Source organism: Sorex araneus, chromosome X (assembly GCF_027595985.1).
Source record: "Sorex araneus isolate mSorAra2 chromosome X, mSorAra2.pri, whole genome shotgun sequence".
NCBI classification, from domain to species: domain Eukaryota; kingdom Metazoa; phylum Chordata; class Mammalia; order Eulipotyphla; family Soricidae; genus Sorex; species Sorex araneus.
The window spans coordinates 285,447,985-285,475,435 of NC_073313.1; the positions used below are offsets into that span (position 1 = coordinate 285,447,985).

At 47.2% G+C, this 27,451-nt stretch overlaps 1 protein-coding gene across 3 annotated transcripts in view; it reads right to left on the reverse strand.

The window, feature by feature from the left end:
• The window catches only part of PSME4 (proteasome activator subunit 4), a 106,897-nt gene that overhangs the window by 5,270 nt on the left and 74,176 nt on the right, over positions 1 to 27,451 (reverse strand). For all 3 annotated transcript variants that reach the window (XR_008627441.1, XM_004615804.2, XM_055123337.1), the window contains 17 exons: positions 25,654 to 25,863; positions 24,215 to 24,351; positions 22,587 to 22,640; positions 22,056 to 22,185; positions 21,033 to 21,114; positions 18,105 to 18,258; positions 17,071 to 17,140; positions 15,649 to 15,774; positions 14,874 to 15,026; positions 11,376 to 11,480; positions 10,519 to 10,610; positions 9,736 to 9,867; positions 9,125 to 9,333; positions 7,118 to 7,203; positions 5,279 to 5,407; positions 4,436 to 4,591; positions 710 to 872 (listed from right to left, as the gene is read on the reverse strand). Coding sequence is in view for 2 of the 3 variants with exons in the window: in XM_004615804.2 (XP_004615861.2) it covers positions 710 to 872; positions 4,436 to 4,591; positions 5,279 to 5,407; positions 7,118 to 7,203; positions 9,125 to 9,333; positions 9,736 to 9,867; positions 10,519 to 10,610; positions 11,376 to 11,480; positions 14,874 to 15,026; positions 15,649 to 15,774; positions 17,071 to 17,140; positions 18,105 to 18,258; positions 21,033 to 21,114; positions 22,056 to 22,185; positions 22,587 to 22,640; positions 24,215 to 24,351; positions 25,654 to 25,863 (2,188 nt within the window). In the remaining variant the exon portion in view is untranslated. The remainder of the gene's footprint in view (positions 1 to 709; positions 873 to 4,435; positions 4,592 to 5,278; positions 5,408 to 7,117; positions 7,204 to 9,124; positions 9,334 to 9,735; positions 9,868 to 10,518; positions 10,611 to 11,375; positions 11,481 to 14,873; positions 15,027 to 15,648; positions 15,775 to 17,070; positions 17,141 to 18,104; positions 18,259 to 21,032; positions 21,115 to 22,055; positions 22,186 to 22,586; positions 22,641 to 24,214; positions 24,352 to 25,653; positions 25,864 to 27,451) is intronic.

Sequence of the window (27,451 nt, forward strand, 5' to 3'; positions counted from 1 at the left end):
CGCACCTCAGCCCTGTGCTTGTTATCATCTCTCTGGTGAGCCGTTTCCCCACTTTAGGGGAAGCACACCGAGCAGTGCTCTGGAGAACAGAGGTGGTGCCAGGGACTGAACCCAGGCCAGCCAGGTGCCAGGCAAGCGCTGCCGGAACACTCTCTCCACCCTGTTCTCCACTTTTCGATGCTACAGCCGGAGTGGCAAGGTCAGATAACTCTTCGCAAACTTCTCTTGAAACAAGGCAAGCCCACCATGCCACAAAGATAAAAACTTGTTTTAACTTTCTCCTGAGTGGAATAGCCTATGGAATAACTCCTCTGCCCTGTTCCAAACGTGCGACATAGCACTCAATAGTCTCCTTTCCAAATAAAAACGGGGATTGCTCTCAATCACTCTTCCCCCACGCAGGGTAGTTAAATACTACATTCTAAGAATGTGTTATTTAGGACCCCCCAAAAAAAAAAAAAAAACTGATTCTATTCCCTTTCTCTACACAGAAACTCAAAGGTGGCTGGCTACAAACCCGATTGATGGAACCGCGACATCTGGCTTGTGTGTCTAAACCCACCTCTCAATTCCTGCTCTGGCACTCTAGGTGTGGCCTCAGCACAATAAGGCCCTGAGAGTCTATGCAGTTCCTGCCGGCCTGAGCACAGGCCCATATACACACAGACTCCCTCGTACTTGCTGTGCCCTCGCATCTCCCTTCAGTTACCTGCACAAGGAATTGTATCGCCCACGAAGCCAGGGTCTCGCTTCCTCTTCTTGGGTAGTTTTGTTTTGCAAAGTTGCTCAAAGTGAACCTGCAGAGGACTGTCCATGGTGAGGAAGTTACACTGCAGGAAGCCGCTCAGGGTGGTCGCGGCCATCTCTCGGACCTGCAGGCAGAAGCCGCCGTGAGTGCCAGATTCTTGGCAGAAAGAATGGTGGGGCCTGGGGGGAGGCGGGGGACAGGGGTCGGAAAGAGATTTCTATGCGATTTACGAGAGCCTTCTCCTGTTTGCTTCTCCAGAGATTTCGCTAATGTCTCCAAAGTCTATTGCCTACAAATGGAGAACAGTCCCTGGAGTTCACACTACAGGTCGTAAACAAGTATTTTTTTCACAGAATTAAGCATTCTCCTTTATTAATGACTTTTCCCACCAAATGAACACTCTTCATGTCAGGTCTCTAATGTTAAAAATCTGCCACTAAAGTGAAATGTTCACGGAGTCTACAGCCCCCAAAGCCATCCCCACTGCCTGGAGCACCGAGGACAAAGGAGAGCCCAGTTCTACGCTGGCACCCAAGGTGGGAGCTCAGATCCAACCCACTTCCTAGGAATCTCACAGGCTGCTGTCACACTACACATGGTTTATAAAAAACAGTGGCCCCACTGCACAGTGAAAAAATAAGTTTGAGGAAGACAAAATGCTGGAAAATCTTAATTCATATCAAACACCCTTATTAAATATTCATAAAGGTAGATAATCAATATCTCAAATCTCCGAAGTTTTATATATTCCTTTATTAAGATTTCTGTTCGGGGGCCACACCTGATGGTGCCATGGCTCACCACAGTGTGGCTCAGGGGACCTTATGTGATGTCAGGGATCGAACCTGGGTTGGCCATGTGCAAGGGACACGCCCCATCTGCTGTACTATTGCTCAGGCCCAAAGACATGTTCTTAAAAATCCTTACAGTGACATTTTGGGTACTTATGGTTGCATTAAGTTGGCCTTTCTCTGGCCAGAGGGCTGACCTATTATGACAGCTTGTTCTTTAGAGACCGAATAGGTAGGCAGACCAGCACTGTCTACACTGCAATTTCTCTTTCTTTTCTTTCGAGGGCTACACCCAGTGATGTCCTGCTCCTTCTCTCAGCCTGGACTGGACATGAGGTGCCAGGCACCCACTTGGGTCTCCTGCATACTTTCTGCTGTGGTGCTGGTTCCCCCCCTCCCCCTCACCCCGTGAGTCATCCTGAGCCCCGCCCAGGCCTTCAACACTCTTCTGCTATAGCGTTTAATGGGAGCTGCATCGTGCAGACAGGATTCCTCAACTTTCGTGCCGTCACTGTTCATCTTTGAGTCGCAACGTCTATTCACTTGAAAGGTTATGACAGTCATCTCAGCATGAAGCTCATATAAAGACCCAAACTCTTTCTCCAAAGTGGGAACTGCGTATATTTCAGTCTGAGTGAACGAAATGATCTTTCCTGGTCAGAGTAGTAAGATTTCACTTCTGGGATATTTTGTTCCAAGGGTTAGGAGGTGAAAGTCTATAGTTATGAATTTTTGAAAATGAAACAAAGCACTTAGCTTTTATTCTCATAAAAAAACTGTATTCTATTACTTCTAAAATGTTTTTCTTTAGATTTAGATGATTATAAAATGCCTCAATACTATCAATAGCTGTATTATGTGCATTACTATAAAATATTACTGATATTAAAAATCACATTTTATGAGGTTTAAAAATGTCAGTTTTTTATAGTGATAGCAGTAGCTATAGTAAAGCATATTACAGAGAGGGTGGTCTCAGAGGCAGCTCCCAGCATTGTGCTCAGGGCTCACTCCCAGAAGTGCTTGATGGACTAACCAACTGAGGACTCAAAGTGGGGTAGCCACATCTACGTATTTACACTTCCTGCATTATCTCTCTGGCCAAGAAAAAATGTAACGTAAAGTTAAAAAACACTAACTTTTCAAGAGGTACATCTTTATTTCCATTTCTTCAGTTAATAAAAAAGACTGAAAAATCATAGAAAACTGCAAATATTTTATTTCTCTGGATGTGGGTGGTACAAGAAGCTACTCTTAGTGCAGTGCTCTTAGGACCAGGGAGCACTCAAAGGTGAAAGCTGGGGCTCCCGTGTGCAAAGCATATCCTCTGGCCCCAGCCGCGGTGCATGTCTGTGGGATTCTTTTCACAGCTGTGAGAGCCCAAACAAAGGGCGAACTTGCTCTGGAAGACAGAGAAGCCGCTGTGAGGTCCTGGCATGAGGTGCAGACACCCCACTCTCAATTTCCTGTATCAAAACTCACTTCAGTTTTGGAGGGAGCCCACACCTGCTGGTGCTCGGGGCTTACCCCTGGCTCTGCTCTCGGGGGTCACTGCTGCAGGGCTCAGGGGACAGGGCAGGTGCCGGGTCATCTGGGTGGGCTGTGTGTAAGGCCAACACCTCACCTGTGGCACTTCTTAGTGTTCTCAAATGAACAGCATTTCCAGTGCTTCAATACAAGAAACCCGCAATGTCCACAGCATTCTCACAAAAACTTTAATTATACTTCTGTGAGCTCAAGTCAATGTGAAAGCTGTGCTTGATTCCATAGTTATGACAATGTGCTTCCGTTGTCATCTCCCTTAGAACATCAGGTTATTTGAACTAACAGATTCATCTTTTTGTACTATTATTAATATAATCTCACTATAAGCATCTCTTCTCTTCTCTTCTCTTCTCTTCTCTTCTCTTCTCTTCTCTTCTCTTCTCTTCTCTTCTCTTCTCTTCTCTTCTCTTCTCTTCTCTTCTCTTCTCTTCTCTTCTCTTCTCTTCTCTTCTCTTCTCTTCTCTTCTCTTCTCTTCTCTTCTCTTCTCTTCTCTTTGCTTTTTGGGTCACACCTGGCAATGCACAGGGGTTACTCCTGGCTCTGCACTCAGGAATTACTCCTGGCGGTGCTCAGGGGACCATATGGGATGCTGGGGATCGAACTCTGATCGGCTGTGTGCAAGTCAAACACACTCCCCGCTGCTTTCTCGCTCCAGCCCCTTCTTTTCACTTCTTTATCAAGGAAATTAAATGGGACAACAGTCCTGCCGAAGCCAACTAAACAGTCTCTATGTGTAGATTTACACTGGCTTGAAATTGCTTTTAATCACGTTCCCATTTGTTGGGGATTATTAACCCTCGCCCTGCAGGCTCATGGGGAACCTGCCACTCTCAGCCACGAGAAGATTCAAAACCATTCTGCTTTTGTCGGACGCCATGTGGCGGGAATCCTCAGGACCTCAGCTGAGTCCCACTTCCTTCTCCCTGAGGCCCCAGGTCCCTGTCCTAAGTCTTTTCCTTCTTCTTTTTAAACTTTCTTTAATCGAATCACATAAGAATCAAAGTTTGAGTTGTTCACACCATCCCAGTAGACAAGATTTCAGCCCGTCCCCTCACAGGTGCATTTCCCACCTCCCCTGCCTCACTGAAGCCCACTCTGAGTCAAGCCCCCCATGTAGGCCCAAGGCGTCTCCCCCACACACCGGATTCTGCCCTAGAAGAACCCAGGGAGGCAAGGAGCTACTCCTCTCCCTGATGTCAGGAAGGGGAGTGACTGCAGAATCTCCTGGCACAGCCTGGCCCAGAGCTGTCTCCGAACACCCCTTAGCAACAGGCCAGCTCTCCGCCAGGGGAGGAGGTGGCCGCGTTCTCAGCACCGACCCGTTTGGTTCCGACTTGACTGCAACTTTACCTCGAGCTGCTCATCCTCCAGAAGGCCTAACACCAGCCACCTGATGTCCCGGACCGCATCTTCGTTGTTCAGGAAAATAAAGAGGTTATAAAACACCATGGTCTGGAGGTAGGTCAGCACTGTGTACCTGGCATGCCAAGAACTGCTGCTCGCGGTCTGCGGGCGAGACGGGCAATACCAACATGACGGGGCAGCACCGGCAGCAGGACCCACATAGCACACACGCCGTGTGCAAGCCCGGCGACGCGACAGCCCTTCCAGGGAATCCTGCACAAGGAAGCTTCCTTTTCCAGGGCGCTGGGGAAGGAACCCAGGGCCTCTGTGGGTACATCCTTACCACTGAGCCTGGTGAAGTTACTCACACAGGTTGCAAAGGGAAGGGGATGTCTAGACCCCAGCTGGTTTCAGAAGCAACGGCCACTTACAGTGAATGACGGACTCCACTATGGAGTTACCGCTTCAGAGTATTTTTAAAGCAAACAAGGTTGAGGAGGACCAATGCTACTAGGACAAAATAAAACAAGAACTATTTGGGGCTGCAAATCAAACTTCCAAGTTTGAAAACATGCTCAGTTTGACTTTAGGTGACACTCTCATGGATAAACCTCAGAGCACAATGTGCCAAAAATGAAGTAAGAAAATTAAATCAAGGCGAAGGTCTTTCTAGGGTAGACCAGGAAGTGAAAGAAGGAAACGCTCCCTTGACCCCAGCACCTGGCACTGGCAGCCGGCCTGTGTGGGCAGCTTAGGGACTGGGTGCACTGCAGTGATTTTTCATGAAATTCTTACAAAAGCGAACCAAAATTCCCACCCCAAGGCAGGTATTTTACTATGCATCCTTACTTGTTTTAGCACCTGAAGTACCAAAGGCACTTGATGAGGGTAGAGTAACCCCTGAGACATTAGTGACAGACATAACTTTGCATCTCTTTTCAGTTCATCGTAGCTATTGTCATTTTCTACTGGGGCAATCTAGAGAGAAGAAAGAAACATTGGCATAAGCAACCACGCAACAGTAAGTAGAGAGACATCCTTAAGTGTGGGACTGGGGGTCAAACCGAGGGTCTGCCACACACAGGGCAAGAATTCAACCATGGAGCCACATACACGTCCAGCCCCAGCAATTGAAATTTTTTCATTTTCAGAGTGTCTATAAAAAATTTCAAACATAAAACAAAACTAGAGATAACAACAAATCCCCATGAAACAATCATTTCCTCAGCATCGACACGCTCTTATGTAACATTCTTCGTTTCACTTTTTCCTTCTTTCCAAGTCTCTCAGCCCCAATTTCATTATCTGAAGTGAATCCCAGACATAAGTGATGATAACAGTTGCCAAACTGGCTTTCTGGCATCAGTGCCAGCACCGGGACCTGTCTGTCCTGGACTCTTATGTCCCTAGCACCTAATCACATCTAGTTCTCTAGAATTCTTTTATTTTTTTTTTCTTAAACAGAAGGGAAGAGGAGCTCAAGACTCTTTGTTTTGTAAGCCCTCAGATAGGATTCACTGTAGAAAATGCTGCCTATGCAGTTAGCAAAATAATCACCTTCCACAACCTTCCTCTCCTAATTATCAAGAGAAAGGATTTCTCTGAAGAAATGCCATCGGTAGCATGCAATATTTTTATCAGCTATTACAACACTAGTTATTTCTTTATTTTGACAAAGATCAAAACCGTAATCATTCTCCAGCAGTGAGTCCGTTAAGCACTTGGGGAAACTTTAAATTTAGAACGAGAACCTAAGAGATTCCCAGCCTTCTCCCTGACAGGTTTTGAAAACTACAAAAAACATTACAAGAAGGTCAGGTGACGGGCTATATAGATTCTTCTTAAAATTTTGTATCCACTTAGAAGAGTTTTCTGAAGTTTATTTGGGGGCCCACAGTGGCAGTGCTCCGGGCCACGCCTGGCTGGGGCTAGGACTGGGTCTGGGCCACGGGTACGCGCCATGCAGGGCTTCAACCCTCGGACCCTCTCTCTGGCCCGACACTCCAACAAAACACTAAATACAGTCCTGTAGTCAGGCTGTTGATCCTAATTTAAAAAAAAAAGAAGGAAAAAGAAAAGACAGAAGTAATAACACGACTGAGAAAATGAGGACATTTGAATATGAATGATTATTTTATTTTTGGTGTTTGGGCCAGAACTGGTGGTGCTCAGGGAAACATATGCAGTACCACAAAGCACGGGCTATTTCTCTCCTGCCCCTCCTAGATCTGTTACACATTTAAATGAAAAGCCTTTTAGTGTTGTCATTAGCCCTGCTATGGTGGGCGGCCTGCCGGAGCCATTCCCACACCACACAGGGGCCCCACCTCTGAGCACAGGGCTGGGGGTAGCTCGCAAACACACCCACGTGTGGTTAAATAACCCTCAGAAGGTGACACATCTTTTGATATATACAAGACAGTATTTCGGGATGCAATGTGTCTGGATTCACTGACTGCCTCGTCTGTGAGCTTCTTCTGTAACTACCCAGTTACAGGAGGGCTCTTGATAATCGAACAATGAAAGGATCATTTCAGCGAACATTAAATCCCTATCACCGAATCAATACTGGTAATAAACCTACGCCTTCCTGATGCCAACAAAACATCTAGTCTGAAAACAGATCGAACGAATGGTCAGTCTCGACCTTTCTTGGGTCAGAGAGAGTGCACGCCCGGCCTCGCTTACCTTGAAAAACAGAGGGAGAAGGTGCAGCTGCTCGGCCACCGCCGTGGAGAAGGACCTTCCCGCACTCGCCATCAGCCATTTCAATACTGTTTGGAGAGAGACGCGCTGAGGGTCAGTCTGGGCTGTCCAGCAGGGCGCACAGGGCTGCCCCGTAATGCTCGTGCCAGGCCCCCAGCCTTTCCCTTTGGGGGGTGGGGGCAGCTGGGAGGGGTGTGTTTAACATCAGCTATGCTCAGGGATCATTATTTCTGCTGGTGTTCAGGGGACTTTTTGGGGTGCTGGGGATCAAGTGAGGGTTAGCAACGTGTAAGGCAAGAGCCTAAATACTGGGACTCTTTCTCTGGGCCTTTGATAGCTTTTTAATACTAAGAAAGGAATCATCTGCTACTGAGTGAGCAGAAATACGATGGAATCACAATAAAAGGGATCAGCCACCCAGGAGTGCCGCAGTCACTCTCAAAGTGCTGAATGAGTCAGCAAAAAATTCAAACTCTGCCAAATACCTGCAGGGAACAAAAATCAATATTCCTAACATAGCAAAGGAAGAAAAAGAGAGAGGAACTATGCTATCCTTTAAAACTTTAAACTAAAATCAGGTGGGTGTGGTTCAAGATAAATGGGAAAAAAAATCACAGAAGATAGGTATCAAAAAGTAATCTATCCACGATACCAAACCATAATTTTGATAAAAACCACCACGTTGAAAGACTCACAATTTCAGATTTCAAAATTCACTGCTACAAAACTACAGTGCTGGGTACAGGGCCCTGGGGCAGGGGCAGAGGTGGCAGCCTCCCCCCCCCACACCTCACCACAGAGGAGTTGGGTTTAGCAGGACTCCAGAAGCAAATGCTATAGGCTGATAAAAACTATCAATTCTTGTCCCGCAAAGGACATTATCAAGAGAGGAAAGAGACCACACCGGGGTGAAAATACTCTCAGATCATGTGTTGCCGACAGACAGAAAGCCAGAATACGAAGAGAAGTACAACTCAACAATGAAATAATCCAGTGCGTAAGTGTGCAAAAGACTCAAACAGACATTTCTCTAAAGAAGAAATTCAAAAGGCAAGCGAGTATGCAGAGATGCTCGACGCTTGTGAGTGAAACTCGAGGTAAAGTCCCAGCACACCCGTCAGCACAGCCATGCTTCGAGGGCAGGACCAGAGAGGGGGATAGGGAGGGGCGGGTGTGGGCATGGGTCCTGCCTATGTTCAGCCCTGGCTTGATCCCTGGCACCTCCGAGGCCCCTGAAAAAGCCTTGTGAACTCTGGCAATTGTCCACTTTGCACGGAGGCTCTCCAGGCAGTGCTCAAGAGGCCAGGCCTACTGCTGCCTCTCAGTCAGTGCCAGGGGAAACTGGACCACCTGGAAGGTGTTCTGGCCCCCCCGGGATGGAACTAACCCTGAGTGCCATGCTTGCTCGGCCAGCGTGCATCCTCGCTTTCGATTACCCGCAGTTCCCAAGTCTACTATCATCACAGGCTTCCGGGAGCGGCACTGTGACCATGTGACAGCAGGGACCACACATACGAGGGGCTCAGCTCCATCCCTTTGGAACTACACCCCTCCCCACTCCCCCCCACCCCCAATTCCATCTCTGATACAAAAGATAATTAAAAGCAGGAATCAAAAAGGCACTTTTACACCAAAGCTCTAAAGCCCCATAGTATTAATCGCAATGTTCAAAAGGACCAATGACTCCCATAGCCACCGAGATCACTGCACCAACGCGACAAGAAGGGCAAACCCACCCACCTCAATAAAACAGAGAAAGCAGACATGTGCCTGCGGGGCAGGGGCGGGGAGATTTGCAAGATAGGAAGTACAAACGTGCTGTTCTGTTGTTGGGTGATGGCGGGTCCACCAAGGGGGCCGTTTTTGAGGCCACTGACCCATGCTTTCACGTGGTGGATGCGTTAGGAGGAAAGAAGCACATCTAAGCCAGTCCTAAGACAACCCAGAGAAATGTTTCGGAGGCAGTTTCTCCTACTTTCAGCCACTCACTAGTTTTTAAGAGTTTTATGCCCTGAGTTCGTTCATCTTCTTCACCAACCCCATTTTCTTCCATAACATGGTTCTGAATTTCTTCATCCACATCCATGAGGGGTTTCAGTTTCTCTAGAATCCGAGCAGTAAACTCAGGGACACGAGGGGATGACGTGGGCGCAGTATTTGGCAAGGAAACATCGATCATGAATATGTAGGTCAGCACGCTGAGAAGAAAACACAACACTGAGAGTCGCCCATCGCCGGCCAAACGAGGCTCCAAGACGACACACAGAGGGAACCCGGAGATCCCTGCGTACGGCCCTGTGCGGACGCTGCACTCTTGGGAGGACACCAAGACCCTCTGCCCTGCGCCCTCTGCTCCCCTCTGCCCTGAGCCCTCTGCTCCCCTCTCCTGTGCCCGTTCCCCTCTGCCCTGTGCTCTCTGCTCCCCCCTCTCCTGTGCCCTTTGCTCCCCCGCCCTGTGCCCTCTCTGTGCTATGTTACTTTCAGAGACCCTTGCTGAACGACCCCAACAAGCTGTGCAATGACGTCTGCAGACATGGTGGGAAGTGAGTGGCAACAGGCCACTCTTCGGTACTGTCGCAAGCCAAGAGGCCATGACCTACCTCCCGATCCGCTCCCTGACGTTCTTGTACACCTGGGTGAGCCTGGGCTCCAGGTAGCTGAGCAGCCGGTGCAGCAGCTCGGGCACTCTCCACTCCTGCTGCGCCAGGCCCCCCTGCAGCACGTACAGCCGGCTGCAAGGAAGGAAGGCAGGGCTGGTCAAGCTCTCCCCGAAGCCACCTCTCCCCCCTCCCCAGAGACATAGATACTCAATGCCCCGGGGTCACTACAAAGGCTTCCTCCATAAAAGCATAAGCAGCTGCGCAGAATCCCAACTTTATGAACAATTAAGATCATTTTTCTCTGTATTATCTTCTCTGTGCTCTCACTTCCTCTGCTACCGTACCGGCAGTCCTGACTGCAATACTCCGTCCATCATTTGGCACCAGAAATTCTCTTCGGTACATAACTATCCTTGTGCAACTGCAGGTTTTCTACTAAGTCACAACCCCTGCTGTCTTCTCTACTCTATGTTTCCCCTGGAGAGGGTTACCACCCTTCCCAAAAGAGCAACAACAGCGGCGGGAGACGTGGTGGAAGCACCAGCTGCTATTGTACACAGCAGCCTGCCCAGGCAGAGCACAGAGACCAACCAAGTGCTTCCCCACCGCGCCGGCTCCCATTTTCTCCTGTTTGCTAACTGCTGAGAAACGACACCACCAGGGTCCCGAGCACTCCAGAGGCTGATCACGCCGTCCCCAGAGGTAAGGGTCCTAGGCTGGCCGCTGCCCGTGCCACGGTTAGCCCCAGCATCTGCCTCGGCCCTAGGGGCCCTTTTCATTTACCAGGCGTCTACGAACGAGCCTCCCTCGCCACTCAACGGCGATTCCAACAGCAGCTCAAAAAGCCAATGAAGTTTTCGGGGATCTCTGCTTTCCTGTTTTAAAACCAGAGAGGAACAATTAAAACAGTTATTGGCCTGGTGGTGCTCAGGGACCACTCATGGCTCTGCATGTGGTGACGGAGATGGCCCTGGGTCAGGCACATGTCATACAAGCATCTTAACCCTTGCTGAGCTCACCAGCCCCAAGAGACCTCCAATTTATATACAAACATATTTATCTTATTTCAGACATGCCAGAAGTATGTATTTCTATCTAAGGAAGACAATAAAATTAAAATTCCTTGGTGGGTCAACACAATGTATTAGAGATAAAATAATGTAGTATCAGCGAACTCTTTAAAGTTATACAAGCAGTATTCGGTGTCCTGTCTCCAGAATAAAATCCCTGATCCTGTGTCGCAAGGCTCCTACTGCATATGGGCTCAATTTAGTGTCATTTACATTCCCCTGGCACAGAAGGGAAATTGCTCTGATCTCTTAAGAGTTATCACTCCATGTTTATTTGAAAGACTAAGCAGAATCGACCCCAGCTATGTACAATGATGAATCTGAATATAACGTCAAGATTCAAGGTCTTAATTTTGGCTTTTTGGGTCACATCGGTGATGCTCAGGGACTACTCCTGGCTTTGCACTCAGAAATCACTCCTGGCGGTGTTCACGGAACCATGAGATGCTGGGAATCGAACCTGGGTTGGCCTCCTGCAAGGCAAACGTCCTACCCACTGTGCTATCACTCCAGCCCTAAGATTCAAGAGGTCTGAGGTCGGACACAATCGGGGAGGAGCAGGACACTTACGCACGATGTGGCGATGCAAGTACCCCAGTCATTGTAGGTCTCCACGGTGATGTTGGACAGCGCGGTCCTCAGCAGCGGGCACAGCAGCTCCCAGAGCTTCTCCACCTACTCACACAAACACCAGTAAGAAAATCTTAATGACACACTCAGTTTTCTTCTAGACATTTTTTTTCACGTGTGTGTGGCACAGACACACATATACAAATGCACAAAAACAGACTTCAGGGACTGGAGCGATAGCACAGTGGATAGGCGGTAGGCGTTTGCCTTGCATGTGGCCGACCCGGGTACGATCCCCAGCATCCCATATGGTCTCCCGAGCACCATCAGGAGTGATTCCTGAGTGCAGAGCCAGGAGTAACCTCTGTGCATCACCAGGTGTGACACAAAAAGCGGCGGCGGGGGGGGGGGGGGGAAATAACCAGACTTCACTGAAATTTCTGTTGTTGCTTTTTGTCATGTTCACATGACCAGGGGCTGCCCCTCGCTCTGCTGGGGCTTGGGGGGGGGGGGTGGGTGGAGCACAGGGGGCATCACTGAACCCAGACCCCTGCGTGCAGAGCCCATGGACCCCGCCTGCTACCACATCTCTCTCCAGCCCCAAGTAATTTCTCAAAACTATTCTGAAAACTAAATGCATAATGTTAATTCCCTTGTCCCAAATGAGCTTATTTTAAAAAGAGAAGTCACCCTAAATGGTTCCTTACAAAATCTTCTATTTTACACTTCTGAGTACCACGGTACTCTGGAAAAAATATCTCAATTTGTTCTGCAGACTCATCGAGGTCACATGATTCAATCCTAAATCAGGAGGCAAGGACCCTTTAAAAGTTTTTGTTAAGGGCCCTGGAGTCTAATCTTCACATTGCAAGCCCTGGAGTGCTCAGTCTTTCAGAAGTGCTATTACACAGACTATAAATATGTGTACAGATGCTTCTCACGGTTGAATGAGAATACAAATCACTTCACAATCTTGATAAAATGCAGGCTCTGACTCTTCGGCTCAGGATGAGACCAGAGATCTTATTTTCTAACCCTCCCAAGGTGATGCCCGTGCTGCAGTGCCACTGACTATACATGACAAGTGTGTGTGTGGGGGGGTATTTGGGGTAACATGTCCAGTGGTGGTACTGGGCAGTGGTTAAATAAAAACACAAAACAAAAAAATATCTGTACCATAAGGAAATAGATGTGCTCTGGAAGAGATTAACTAAAAAGTGATACACACTGAACAACAAAAAATGTGTATCATGTTTATATAAACTGTTTCATGACATGTGCGCAGGAAAGGGGGCAGTATTTATTACCAATGAAGACCAACAATCACTTTTAGTAAGTGATGGATGTACAAGTTAAGGCATTAAAAAGTGTTCACTCTTACCTCTACTGTTTTCAGGTGTTAGTGTCCTCTTATGTTACTTTATACTCCACAAGTGAGTGCAGTCATCCTATGTCTGTCCCTCTCTTTCTGACTAATTTCACTTATGATACTTTCCATGTCCATTCACTTATAAGCAAATTTCATGATTTCATCTTTTCTAACAGCTGCATAGTATTCCATTGTGTAAATGTACCAAGGTTTCTTTTTTCTTTTTTTAAATTTATTTATTTTTAATTAGTGAATCACCATGTGGGTACAGTTACAGATTTATACATTTCTGTGCTTATGTTTCCCTCATACAAAGTTCGAGAACCCATCCCTTCACCAGTGCCCATTATACCAAAGTTTATTTAACTAGTCTTTTGTTCTCAAGCACTTGGGTTTTTTCCAGAATGAGAGGAACAGATATAGAATGACTCCACTCATTTGTGGTATACAAAGTAACATAATAGGAGACTAACACCTAAGGATAGTAGAGAGAAGGGCCAGGAGGATCACACCACGGCTTCGAAGCCGGCCTCACATGCTGGAGCAAAAAACAGCTAAGATAGAGAAGGGATCACTAGGTAAAAGATGGTTGGAGGGCTTCCTCAGGACAGGAGATGTAGTAGACTATGGACCAAACATGATAACCTCTCAGTACCTATATTGGAGAGAGAGAGAGAGAGAGAGAGAGAGAGAGAGAGAGAGAGAGAGAAAATAAGAGGCAATGTGCCTGTCACAGAGGCAGGGGATGCGGAGGGGTGGGGGTGGCGGGAGGGATACTGGGAACATTGGTGAAGAAGAATGGGCCCTGGTGGAGGGGTGGGTGCTGGATCACTCTATGACTGAAACATAATCATGAAAGTTTGTAAGTCTGTAACTGTATTTCATAGTGATTCAATCAATCAATAAATAAAAGATTACAGTAAGAGACTGAAAATTTAAGAGTCTCTTAAGACACAAATAAGCTAAACAATTGTCCAGGAAATGGTCTTTACAAGTGGATATAATAAAGCTATCTGGGAAGTGCCTTTCTGGAAGTAATCATTAATCTTTTTTTTTTCTTTTTGGGTCACACCTGGTGATGCACAGGGGTTACTCCTGGCTCATGCATTAAGGAATTACTCCTGGCAGTGCTCGGGGGACCATAGGAGATACTGGGAATCAAACCCGGGTTGGCTGCGTGCACGGCAAATGCCCTACCCACTGTACTATCACTCTAGCCCCACTAGTGGTCATTTTTTAATTTGAATCATTTGCCAACTGCAGGGGTAAAAATCAGGAATGTCATGTAGAATCTTGATTTCTCTTGAAAAACAAAAAGATTACTCATTGGGTCTTACGAACGGTTGCGTTTGATACTGAGTTTTTTAGTACCCCCCACTTTTTTTTTTTTAATTACAAGGTTCAGTTTTACATACAGACCCTAAGATTGGTTTCATAGAAAAATGAACTGGTCTTATTATTACCAAATAATAATCTAATATCCTTGAATATAAGGAATCATCAAAAAAGAAGTACTGGTTGCTGTTTTTTTTTTTTTTTGAGTAACTTCATAATATATGCTTTTAGGAGGACTCAGGGTGATAGCACAGCAGGTAGGTCATCTGCCCTGCACACAGCTGACCCGGGTTCGATTCCTCCACCCCTCTCGGAGAGCCCGGCAAGCTACGGAGAGTACCCCATCCACATGGCAGAGCCTGGCAAGCTACTAGTGGCATATTCAATATGCCAAAAACAGTAACAAGAAGTCTCACAATGGAGACGTTACTGGTGCCGCTCGAGCAAATTGATGAAGTAAGGGATGACAGTGTTACAGTGCATGTTTTGTAAGGCAAAATTTTGCTTGGGCTCAACCCCCAGCATCCCATATGGTCCCCCAAGCACGGCCAGAGTAATTCCTGAGTGCAGAGCCAGGAGTAACCCCTGAACACTACCAGGTGTGACCCAAAGACCCAAAGCCAAAAAAAAAAAAAAAAAAAAAAGATCATTAGCAAACCGTCCACGAGGCATGTGGTCTATTCTGTAAAGCAAGACAAAACAGCATTTCCCATCTCGGATCATTAGCTAATGTGTCGGAAACTGCCACATGAACAGACAACACAGCCTTCGTGGGACTGCCGATAAACTCTCACCTTCTCAAAGGTCCAGTGCTTGGAGCCCCGGATGAGGCCAGCTATGATCTCCGCCACACAGCGCTGGGTGCTCTCATGCGAGTCTGCGACAAGGCGCTCCATGTGAGGCCTCAGAACTGGCAGGAAGGCGTCATCGAAGTTCCTGAACAGACCCTGCCAAGAGAGGGGTGCTTGGGCATCCGAACTTCTCACCTGCTGCCGCTCTCTAACAACCCTGGAGGGCCCGGCCGCTTTGGTGTCAGATAAATTAAAACATTCAAAATACTGTCGCTCTACACATATTAAAGAAGCAACAAAAGAGAAGAAACAATTCAACTTAAACCATACAACAAAAGACTAAAACAGTAACAATTCATACATCAAAAACACCACACCCCAATGCACATGCACAGCCTCAGGTGTGGAGTTCTGGCTGTTATGAAGAGAAGTACACCAACAAGCGCCAGAAGCCTCCCAGGAACCCAGAGGGGCCAGCAGCCCTGCCCTGCCCACAGCCCAGCCCACCTCCACCAGCCAGCCCCGCCAACCCGCCCTCGAGCCCACCAGAGCCACGCTCAGCCCGAGAAACATGAGCCCTGCAACTTTCCTGGACGCTTCAGAAGGCACTGAAGCTGGCCAGGATCAGACTTCGACCTGACACTCCAGCGACCCAGGACCAGAGCCACAGAGCTCGCCGGGTAAGGCGGGCGGCCCATCTGATCCCTACGCGGCCACGGTGTCCCCTCCCCAGGCTGCCAGTACGAAGCTGCAAACAGTACGAAAATGGCATAGTTACCTTAAAGAGGCAAAAACGTCGAGGATTAAATTTATCTTTTCCTTTTCTGTCTTCTAAAGATAGAAAAGTAATTAACTGTTCAACAAATTTTGGATCAGAAAAATGATCAAATATAATCTGTTCTGCCTATAAAGTTAAAGAGAATAAGAACAACATTAAGGGTTTTATGTCTGCTTAAACACATGCTGAAAAGTTCAAATTCAAACACAAAATTTCGATATTCAATCACACACTGTATTTTTGTGAGAAAAATACTTGAGTCGTTGCGCTGAGACAGCAGAGGGAAGAGGGCGCTTGCCTGGCGCACAGCCCCTGCTCCCCACACCCAGCACCACACGCGCCCCCCAACACTGCCAGGACTGACCCCTCAGCACAGCTGGGCTCTCCCCACTCCCACAGCCAAACTCAGGCCTCTGGGCAGAAGTGTCCTCTGGGCCCTGCCAGCTGTGTCCCCAGCCCCGACAAAGCCTTGCCGTTGGCACAGAGGCACACTACAGCCCACAGGAAGTCTTTCTAAAATGTGAAATCTGTAAGAAGAGCTGAAAGTTCACCTCCTGGCTAAAGGATACCCTAGCTAAAAGTTCAGGTTTGGATTCCATTCTCTGATGAAAAAGAGAGACCAATGAATCATGCGTTCTGCAGGAGGCATGGAAACTGAACGCTACCGGCCACCTGGCGGGCAATTGTGGGAAAAACCCTCTAAATGGAAAGCAAACCCTAGCAAGCCAGTCCAAAAACATCAGAAGTTAAGAAGGAAACTTGGATCAAAATCAGAAAACCAAGCTGTGTGTGTGTGTGGGGGGGGGGGGCAGTACAGTGGGGGGTGGGGTGGGCAATCACCTGACGCTTGACCTGGATTCAGCCTCCAGCAGCCCAGACGTCTCCCACCCCACAGCTTCCCGCAGTGATCCCTGGGTGCAGAGCCAGGAGTGACCCTGACTCTAGTGGGGGTGCCCCAAACCCAAAATATGAAAGGAAAAAATAAATAAGTGAAAAGCTTTTTAGGACAAAAACCCAAGTGCTCTTATTTCAACTTTCAAAATGATTCCATTCCATGAAGAAAAAGGAGTATCAATTTAAATCTATAAACATCTATCTACTGAATATGTGATTAAAAAAAAACAACAGTCATTTCCCATGCATTCAGGAAGTGTGTTAAAAGACAGAACTAATATAAAAACACTACGGAACACCAGACATAACCAAACTGAGGAAAAGTTAAGTGACCGGTACTGTCCAGTCACATGAACGAGTGGGTAACTGGACAGCAGCACTCAGGTAATGGGCCCGTGCCCTGACAGTAACCTTCGTGACAAGGACTCACACCCCAACATGGCCCCAGTGCCCAGCTGAAGCCACTGGGCTGGGTAACCCCTCAGACCAATGAGCTCAAAGCAGCAAGTGACCCAGAAGTGCCCTTACCTCAGTCAAGTCCTCCCTGCTCCTGCCAAGCTTGGGCTGCTCCTCCACGCCCGCGTAAACAACCATATTCCTAGGGAGGAGAGTTCACAATGGCAATACAGTTGTGGAGAGAAAACAACAGAAGGCACTTCACTTGCTTGTTCGTTTTCGGTCACACACCAGCTGTGCTCAGGAGATGGGATGCCGGGTATCAAACCTGGGTCAGCTGGGTGTGAGGCAAGGAGTGACCATCACTCCGGCCCCTATAGGAGACTCTTAATGAGTGCTGATCAGATTCTAAGTTTAGGGGTGTGAAGATATTATTCGTGGTCTCAGATACAAAAAAAGGTGACAATGCCTTCACGACAAATTATAAATTAATAAACAATTCTCTGGGCTGAGTGAACACCTTCATATTGACAGACAGGAGTACTATGAACAACAGGTACTAAGAATCTCTTTAGGGGCTGGAGCGATAGCACAACATGTAGGACATTTGCCTTGCACGTGGCTGATCAGGGTTCGATCCCCAGCATCCCATATGGTCCCCCAAACACTGCCAGGAGTAATTCCTGAGTGTAAAGCCAGGGGTAACCCCATCACCAGGTGTGACCCAAAAAGAAAAAAAAAAAAGAATCTCTTTAATACATAATGATTCAGGAAGGAAGGAAGTCAAAGATATCTAGAAAAAGAAAAAGAGCAGGACTGAGGCACAGGGTTAACAGAAGCAAAAGGGAAAAGGGAGACTTGAGGAGGAGCACCGCACACCCAGGGCATAATGCTTTCAGAGTTCCCTAAGTGCCTTCGAGCCTTCTTCAAAATCTAAAGAGGACAAAACTGACCAAAGACAGGCCGTTTGTTCCTAGACGCGCAGAAGGGGCCAGAGCGGCAGCACAGCAGGTAGGGCGCTGGCTTTGCATTTGGCTCAGCTGGGTTTGGTCCCAGATTACCCAGGGTCCCCCGAGCCCACCAGGGCTGATCCCTGAGCATAGAGCCAAGAGCAACTCTGGGTGTGACCCCAAACCAAACGCGACTCGGAGCCCAGTAAGACTCACTGCGGCCAGGTGTAGTATCCCCAGTGTGTTTTCTCCACAAAGCAACTCGACTCCCATTCCTTTTTAGTCCTTGGGATATTTTTGCTGTCATAATGCAACCAGTGATTATCAGGTCTGTCCCCAGCAAGGATCTGAGTGGGTTTAGGATGTCCACCTAAGGAGGAAGGATTATTACATTTTAGGAATTCAAAAACGCCCAGGCAGTTCATTATTCTCAACTTTAAGTGATGCTGGTATAGTTATTGGGGGACCAAAAAAAATCAAGCATATTTCATATTTCATTCCCTTCATCAAATTAAGAAGATTAATTGGGCTAAAGCTTTTAGGTTTAAATTCTAGGTAACAGAGCCCACGCCCCCACACCTAAGTTGAAGACCACTGGGCCTTCTGGTACTCCGCTCTCCCCCCTGCCCCCCACAGCTACCCTTCGGTACAGCAGTTTCCACGCCGCACAGCCAAGAACATACTCTCACAGAGCCAAACGCAACTCCCAAAAGAACAAAAATGAACACTGACACTGTGAATAAACAGACCTCATTAACACTCTGCCAAACGTCCCACTAACATTTTTTATAGCCAAGGAGAACAACTTTTGAAAACACCATTTTGAAGATCTCTGAGAATTCTCTGAGAATGTCTCTTCATTTGTGTGTTTGGGGGCCATGCCCAGCGATGCTCGGGGGCTCCCCTCCATGGGAGGCCAGGAATCAAACTCGGGTCGGCCTCGCATGAGGCCAGCACCCTCCACGCTGCACTGCGCTCCTACGAGAATGTCTCTCAGGCCTGGCAGGGCCGGGCCCTTCCTGCTCCTCAGGCTGGGTCGGCCTGGTGTGGATTATCAGGCTCGAAGGAGCTTGGGGAAGGAACAGGAGTGAGTGATGAGTGAGTGACACAGGATCTGTGCCCTGCAGCAGGACTGGGCGGGCAGGACACCTGGCTGGCCGCCTCCTAATCCCTGTTCTAATCACTAACTAAATGGTAATTTTCCGGAGCTATTACTACCACTACATTAGTTGTTATTCTACTATATAAACAAAACTTGCTTTCACTTCTCTTTTTACTCACTTTTTTTTTTTTTTACTTATATTAACATGGAGCAACTTGAGATGTCACTTTATTCTAAGGGTTGTAATCCACTAGTACCATTTTTGTTTATGGAGATACATGAATTATACACTAGAGTTACTGTGGCTGTTGTAAGTATGCAATTAATACTATTTAAAAATTATAATAGTCAAATTGTTCCAGACGTGGCTTTTGGAGTTTCATGCAAGAGCCTTGAAATCAGTCATTTTTCCAGGAAGCACTGGTTCCTTACATTGGAGACTATTTATAAATAAAATATAGGTACTAAATCATCTGAGATAAAAATTTTAAAATGATTAGTAGGAATAAGAAGAAAACCATTAGTAAAATTTAATATCAAAGAAAGGGACACTTATCTAAATGTAAAATATAAAACATAAAAGCAGTTTTGCTTATAAACGATTCTTTTCTGATATACATACAGTTTAAAGATAACAAAAATATGTCACATTATGACAAATGAAAAGCAAACAGGGAAAACAAAAAAAAATCCTTACAACTTAGTAATTAAAACGTGGTTTAGGCAATGGTCAGCATTTGTAAACTATCATTTAATAACCATTATGCTACAGAAACTAAGAAAATTTTACTCTTTTGCCTATCTTTGAAGCAAGTCTTCTCTATCTAAAACATTTACGGTAAAGCCCATGGCAGCGCCGCCCGTGTGCCAGGGGCCAGAGAGGATGTGGCGCCCCTGCCAGGGACAAATAGCTGGCACACACCAAGGCATCCCCCATGAGGCCAACGCAGATGCCAGCTCAGAATCTGCTTCAAAGCGCAGCCCAGCCTGGAGGGTGCGTGGGTGCGAGTCTGTCTCAGTCACACGGCTCCTTCTCTGGAGAAGCATTATCTCTCCCTTATTTATTTGTACTTCTGGTGGCTTCTGGCCCGACTGGCAGTGCTCAGGGCTCACTCCTGGCTCTGCACTTAGGAGTTACACCTGGCGGTGCTCGGGGGCCAGAGCAAGTGCGGGGGATGGAACCTGGATGCCTGTGTGTAAATCAGGTGCCCCACCTTCTGTCCTAGCCCTCTGGATATGCTTCAAAGCGCACAGTTAATTAGTCACATTAAAAATGATTTATAGCGATTTCCCCCTCTAAAATGTGGAGCGAGGAACTGAGAACAGCCATCTCAACATCTTGGGAGTTTCCAGATTTTTTTTCTTTAAATGGTATCCAAAAGAATAAAAAGGGCATTTTCCCACCAAAATCAAATGGTTTCTTTGTATTTTTCCTGCTTACAAGCTGCAGTGACATTGTTCTGTAATACAGTGAACTCTCTAAAGAGAAACAGTCTCCGTAAAGAAAAATAACCTTGCCCATAATCCTGCCACTCTCAGATGCTTAACATGGTGAAAATTTGAGTCTTTGAAATACAGTCTGATAGATTACTGGCATGGTTAGTGAGGTAAGAAATGACACGTCAGGTGTGTACAAAGGCCTGTACATGCAGAAGACAGAAAAAGTCAGTCTATCTTTATCAAACCTTTTTATCACTGAAACAAGCACTGTCCTTCACGCTAATACCTTGAAGAATCAAAATCCACAGATGAGGCTGAGGAGATGACTTAAGGGCTGAAGAACATGTATTTTCTGGTTTGATTTTTGGGCCATGCCTCATAGTGCTCAGGTCACTCCTGCGGTTTCAGGGGACCATTAACCCTGGGGCGGTCCAGCGCAAGGCAAGTGCCCAGCCCGCTGCTCTGTCACTCTGCCCCGAGCACGCACTTTGCCTGAGGAAGCCTCAGGCTAAATTCCTCACACTGTGTGACCCAAAAAAGATCCCTAAACTGGTCCCAAGAACTGTTTGACTGAGCCACTGATGTATCAGGTCAATACTTACTGATTTCATAGGGGCAGATGGTCAGCTTCTTGTGAGTTCTTTTCAGTTGCTTGAGAATGCCGGCCACAGCTGAGATGGCCATCTAGAAAAGGAAACGGTCAGTATGTGGAACCCACATTTGATAGTCTCATACAGAGTGCTCTGCCCGTGCAGGCAGACATGAAACAGACAGTTGGGTGAGGGCTAAGTAAGGCTTGGGATGAACCATTCATGTTTCTGGTCTTCAAGCTTCATCCTAGGCACACATTTTGGATCCTATCTGAAACAAATTCCACTCTTCAAATCTCAGCTAAGCATTTCATTCTTTTTTGGCCTTTTTCTTTGCTTTTGGGGTCACACCCAGCGATGCTCAGGGGTTACTCCTTGCTCTGCACTCAGGAAAACTCTTGGCGGTGCTTGGGGAACCATGTGGGATGCCACGGATCGAACCCGGGTCGGCCAGATGCGAGGCAAACGCCCTCCCCTCTGTACTATGGCTTCAGCCCATCAGCTAACCATTTCTGAAACTCCTTTATACAATGCACTAGACTCAGTCAGCTCCATTTGATGCTTTCATACTCTGAAACAAAACCAAAGCATTGTTTCTTCTTTAAGATTTTTTTCTTATTTATTCATTTTTTTTTAGCTTTTGGGCCACACCCAGCAATGCTCAGCAGTTACTCATGGCTCTGTACTCAGGAATCACTCCCGGTGGGGCTTGGGGGACCTAATGGGATGCCAGGGAGTGAACCCGGGTTGGCCGAGTGCAAAGCAAGTGCCTTACCCGCTGTACAGCCGCTCTGGATTTCTTCTCCCTTTCTGTCATACCTCCCTCTCAAAAGAATTTCTCAGAAACTTTGCCATTAAGCTAAAAACTTTTAATCTGATGTTCGCCCTTAAATGTCAAAATTAAATATAAGCACCCAAACATGTCCTGCTTGACTTTCTGAATGAATACTACTCAGCATCGGGTCAAATGAGGGCTTTCAACAACACACCCCGAGACGCCTGGACCCAAAACAGCAACCCCATGAAGCATTTTACCTTCCGAACTACGATGGCATCATGATTGAGATTCTCAACGAAAAACTGGATGGCACGCAGCGGCAGGACACGGTCATCTCGCAGGAGCAGGGTCAGCAGCCCAATGCCAATGTGCTCGAACTTCCAAGGCCTTGCGGAGAGAACCGACACAGGAGACCTTTGTGAGTTTAGCAAGGGTTTCTCTCCATGTGAGGAAAAGCCTCAATACAGAAAAACCTCTGCTTATACAGACACACCTCCAAGAGAATCACAATACATTAAACCTGTTTAGAAAACATACACTAAAACCGCATTCAAAACACAGTTTTACCTTTCCCAAGATAGGTAAGGTGATAAGATAAGGTGCAGAAGAGATAAGGTGAATGAACAGATAAGGTGAAGAATATCGCTCCTTATCCCTAGCCTCTCAAATTTCCCTACTACTCTTCTAAAATCATGACTACCAGTTTTCTGTTTTGTGTTTGACAGAAGTATGACAGAAACCAAAAAATTTCCATAAAAGCTCAAAAGTTGAAAAATTTTCTCACTTACAAATTTCTCTGCTCCACACCATCCAGCAAAGCGTTTACCAACTTTTCATAGTTTCTAAAATGAAACAATAGAAAATAATTCAGAGATGTCAACAGATACGGAGAAAAGGAGGGGAAGGGCAGAGAGCGTCCTCACTGTTCCCCAGCAGGTGTTCCTGAGCCGGCGGGCGGTGAAGTGCTGAGATGCTCCATCGGCCGAGCGCTTGTCTGCATGTGAGGTGCCAGGCTTAACAGCGGCCGCCACTCGGCACCCTGAACCCCACTGCTAGGGCCCCAAATGACTAAAAAAATAGAGTGATTGGTAAGAGAGAAGTGTCCTGTTTATATGGTACTCCAGCTTTACCAAAGGGAAACACAAGATTTCATCATGTATATAAGCATACTAGAAAAAAAAATCAGCAAGTGTTGCGTGAACGTTCGTGCGGTCGGAGGTGCTGAGATAAGGAATGTGGAAGAAATATGTTTCATGGAGGACCAGGCTCGCTCTGGCTCTTGGCAAAGGCAGAGGGCCTCGGGAATCTCCTTTTATTGATCATGGCACTTCCAAAAGACAAAAACAAAGTCAAATTAGTATTTCTGCTTCACTACAATGAAAGTTCAGAGCAATCTGATGTCTAAGATCTAAAGACAACGCACATTCCACGGAAGCGCATCCTCCGGCCTTTCCCAGACTCGGAGGGCTCAACAGCTGCAGAGCATCACAGGGCCCCCGCTGAGAGCTCGGGGCACCCTCTGGAGCAGGCTGCCTGAGTCCCCGCCATACGGGCTGGGCCTACCGACTCACAACTGGCATGCAGAGATGCCGAACTGCAGAAAATCCCAAGTACACCTAAAAGCCCCGGGTCTTCCCCACACCCCCCTTCCAAGAGCCTGGCAGTGCCAACCACGGCCCATCACTGCTGCCCGGTAAGCTCACAACCCAGCTAAGTAGCCTGCAGTCCCTGGAGCCTCCACATTCTACGGTCCAACACCCCAGAAGGAGCTCACCAAGTCAATGGAAAGGACACAGGAGCCACATAACCTCAAAATACAGAAACAACACAGCATGCTCAACCAACAACAAACAGTAAATCTGCAGGCAACAACTTAACGACTCCATGGTGAGATTCAAGTTTCACAGCTTTTCTTTCACTGAAATATTTGTTTTGAAAGTTCCATTAGCCATTTAGTTGTAAAAACCATGAATTATTCTGTGCCTACTAAGGATGCAGGCTTGGGGAGTGGTTAGGAAAATGGAGACAATGGCAAGGGAAGGTCACCAGTGGTGGAATGGGGCTGGATTGGAATACTGAACGGCTGAAACAAATGCATCATGAACAACTTGGGGAAAAATAAAACTACCTTCCTAAAAAAAATAAATAAATAAAATCTAAAAAGTTAAAATAAAATATAACATATAATAAAATATAACATCAAATAAAATCTAAATACTCTCATATCAAAACTGAATAAATCTGATTTTAAAATAATTATGGAAGAGCTCTGAAGAGATACAAGTGTTAAATAGTGCTTTCACAATAATTATTTGTTAAGAATTTTTAAATTTTTAGAACCAATGTGTAAATTTCAACCCACTCCCTGCCAAATTCTATAACAGTACCCATCTGATAAGCAGGCCTTTGCAATTACCTTAGGGCATCAGCATTTTTTCCTTGTTGGCGTCTAAGTCCTTCTTTAATTTCTTCTGGGCTAAGAGTTATCTGATTGATAGAGGGGTATTTTGATTGTTGGAGTAGTTCTGCTATTCCAATACACGATTTGGGAATCTTATTGAAAAGAAAGAGAGGGCGACAACATGAATGCATTTCACAAACCCACACCAAAGGCAACTCAGCGCTGATGCCACCTCCCAGCTCCGTCCGGCAACGGCAGCCAGGAGACCAGGGTGACTGCTACTGAGTGCGAAGCTTTCATTTTCAAAGTGATAAAATGTCATCAGCGCCTTGTGAGTACACGAGACTGCAGGATCAGTGCAGTGAGTTTCAGGACATGTGCGTTTGTTCTGAATAGACTGACTCAGGGAGAAGCGGCGCCCCACCCACGCGCTCGAGCCTCGCTTCTGAGCAGTGCTGACACACGGGAAGCCGCCTGGCCCTGCTGCTCTGGATGATAGGTCCACTATCACCTGCACTTTCCGAAGTGTCAGTTACCAGTGGGCAATTTTTTGTTTTATTTTTGCCTGGAGTTTGGCTAGTATAAATAACCTAAAATACGACAAAAGCCCAGGCAGAGGTGGCGAGCACCCAGGGCACGAAAGCACTAGGAATGTAATAATCCTTTTGTGGCTTCTAGGTAGGAAACTAGCTTCTTACAGGTCGTGCTCCAACTTTCTATACTACCATGTTATTGCTAACAGGTGACCACAAGGAACAGGAGGGGGGAAAAAAAAGAATTTTAAAAAATTAGTGAGGTAAGAGAGAGTCCAGCAGTGAAGGCGCCTTCAAGTGGCTAAACTGGGTGAGGTTTCTAGCACCACATAAGGTGCTTGAGTCACCATCAGGAGCGACTAATCCCTGAGCACTACTGGGTGTGCCCCCTCCCCCCCAGGTCCCAAATACACTCCCGCAGGGCGAGGTAGACAGCTCGATGGGTTTGCGTGGGGAGGTGTGCGTGCTCTGCATGCAGACCCCTAGGTTCGATCCCCAGCACCTCGCAGTCCCCTGAGCAGAGCTGGGAACAGTCTCAAGTGCTGGTATGCCCCCAAGAACCAGCAAACAAAAACCGAATGATGGGGCTGGAGCTATAGTACAGCGGGTAGGGCATTTGCCTTGCACGTAGCTGACCCGGGTTTGATTGCCAGCATCCCATATAGTCCTCTGAGCACCGCCAGGGGTAATTCCTAAAGGAAGAGCCAGGAATAACCCCTGTGCATCGCCAGGTATGACCCACCCACCCCGGCCAAAAAAAAAAAAAAAACCAAGTGAGAATTTAAAAAAATTAGAATAAAAATGTCAAGAATGTTATTGCTGAAAACATGAAAAGATACAAAAAATAAGCGGTCTTTCAATCAAGTGATTCCCAATCACTGAAATTTGGGAAGAAAGACTTCCACTAAGAAGTTTACTTACGGTGAAGTCCAGGCCAATTGTTTCATACTGCCGGTGAATCTTCTCTGCCAGGTCATCAAACAGTCTCACGATCGACGGCTTCTCCAGGGACATGGCTTTGCTCAACCCCGAGGACACGATGGCCGGCCACGTCTGCACGATGCAGTCCCAGTCGTGGAGGTTGGCCAGGCACACGGCACTGTGGTTCCCGAGGAGACAGTACAGGGCACCCTGCGGGGGACACAGTGGTCACGACAGGAAGGAAGCACCTGACCCACTGCCCGCTCACGCGTGCTTCCAAATACGACTGTTTCCCACATTCAACGTGCACCTTTTAGAAGACTGAATCTGACATCTGATGTGGAGCAATTTCTCTAACTTAGTAGAGTTAATTCGAAAAGGTAATAACAGAAAAGGTAATGAGGTGAGTATTAAAATGATGTTTCTACGACTAGAACTTCTGTTTTAATCCTTTTCTACTAGCATGATTTTTTTTTTAAAAAATATTATTTAAATATTTAGTATTCTGGCCATGAAATGTGCCAGTGTTAGCTTTCAGGCATATAGCTCAGAATAATTCCCCAAACAGTGATCGCCTCAGCGCCAAGTATTTTCCTGAGCATTTATACTTTATAAATGCTGTATAAGTATATACAGCATTTAGTTATACTGCATGTTTTATTCCCACAGATGGTCAATTAACTGCAATAATTCTGGTGACATTAGGAATTCTTTTCTAAGGTATTCGTCTTAAAATACGCATTGCACGAACATCCCCCTCATCCAGCCCGTCTAGATTCTTCCCCGCCCTGCGCTCTGCTCTCCCCTCACCTCGTTACGGCATCTTCAAGTTTCCTGACCTCAATTTTTATCTTGCTAGACCAGACTCTCCAGACAGCCAACGACACGCCATCTGAAGACCTCTGGGTCATCACTGAGTTCCCCACCCTCCTACACAGGGGGTCGGCAAACTTCTATTCTCCCGGGCGGGAATAAACAGTGACCAATCTGTCCCAACTGTTCAAGGGGCAGTCAGCAAAGGACCCAGACATGACCAAGAGGAACGGGCAACTGACACCGGCGAGCAGGCGCCTTCACAGCCAACCCGTGGGCCGTGCTCAGCTCCCACACGACCACAATGCCAGGGGCCCATGCCGGAGGGGCGGCCTGTCCCCTGCTTTCCCATTGTCTGCCTCATTTTCCCTCCACAGTCGGCCCTTTCACTGGCCCTCTAGGGCTGCTTCTCGCCCCCCTCCACCCACGGCTCTCCTGGCATACCCCGAGTGACAAACTGCAGGCTGCAACAGTCTAGCTCTGAGCACCAACCTCACATGTCGCCTCTGACTCAGTCTCTGGGTGCTTCAGACTGTATGTGTCCAAAAAAACTAGCTCTTCCTCCTCTGTTCTTCTCTTTCTCTCTGATACACTTGACCAGCGGGTGCACGATGCAGTCATCATCTTCAACACCAATTCTACCAATCCCCTCCCAAATCAGTTCCAATCCACCCATTCTCCCTCTACTGAATGGCCAAAGTAACCATGAATTGCCTCGACTCTCCCAGGGGCGGGGGCAGGCGTCCCTTCTGTCCCTTCTCTGATGACAGCAGCCTTCCCTCAGCTCGCACTGGCCTGCCCTGCCCTGTCTTGGGTCTTCCTTCATGACGGTGACACCAGGCCACCTCTGGTCTCGCCCCTCCCCACGGGCCTTCCACAGGTGCCTCAGGATTGAAGTACGTATTTATGCACAACAACGCTGACTGCGCCCGACAGTGCTCCACTGTGGCAGCATCACAGAAAGACAATGACTGAGACATGAAAA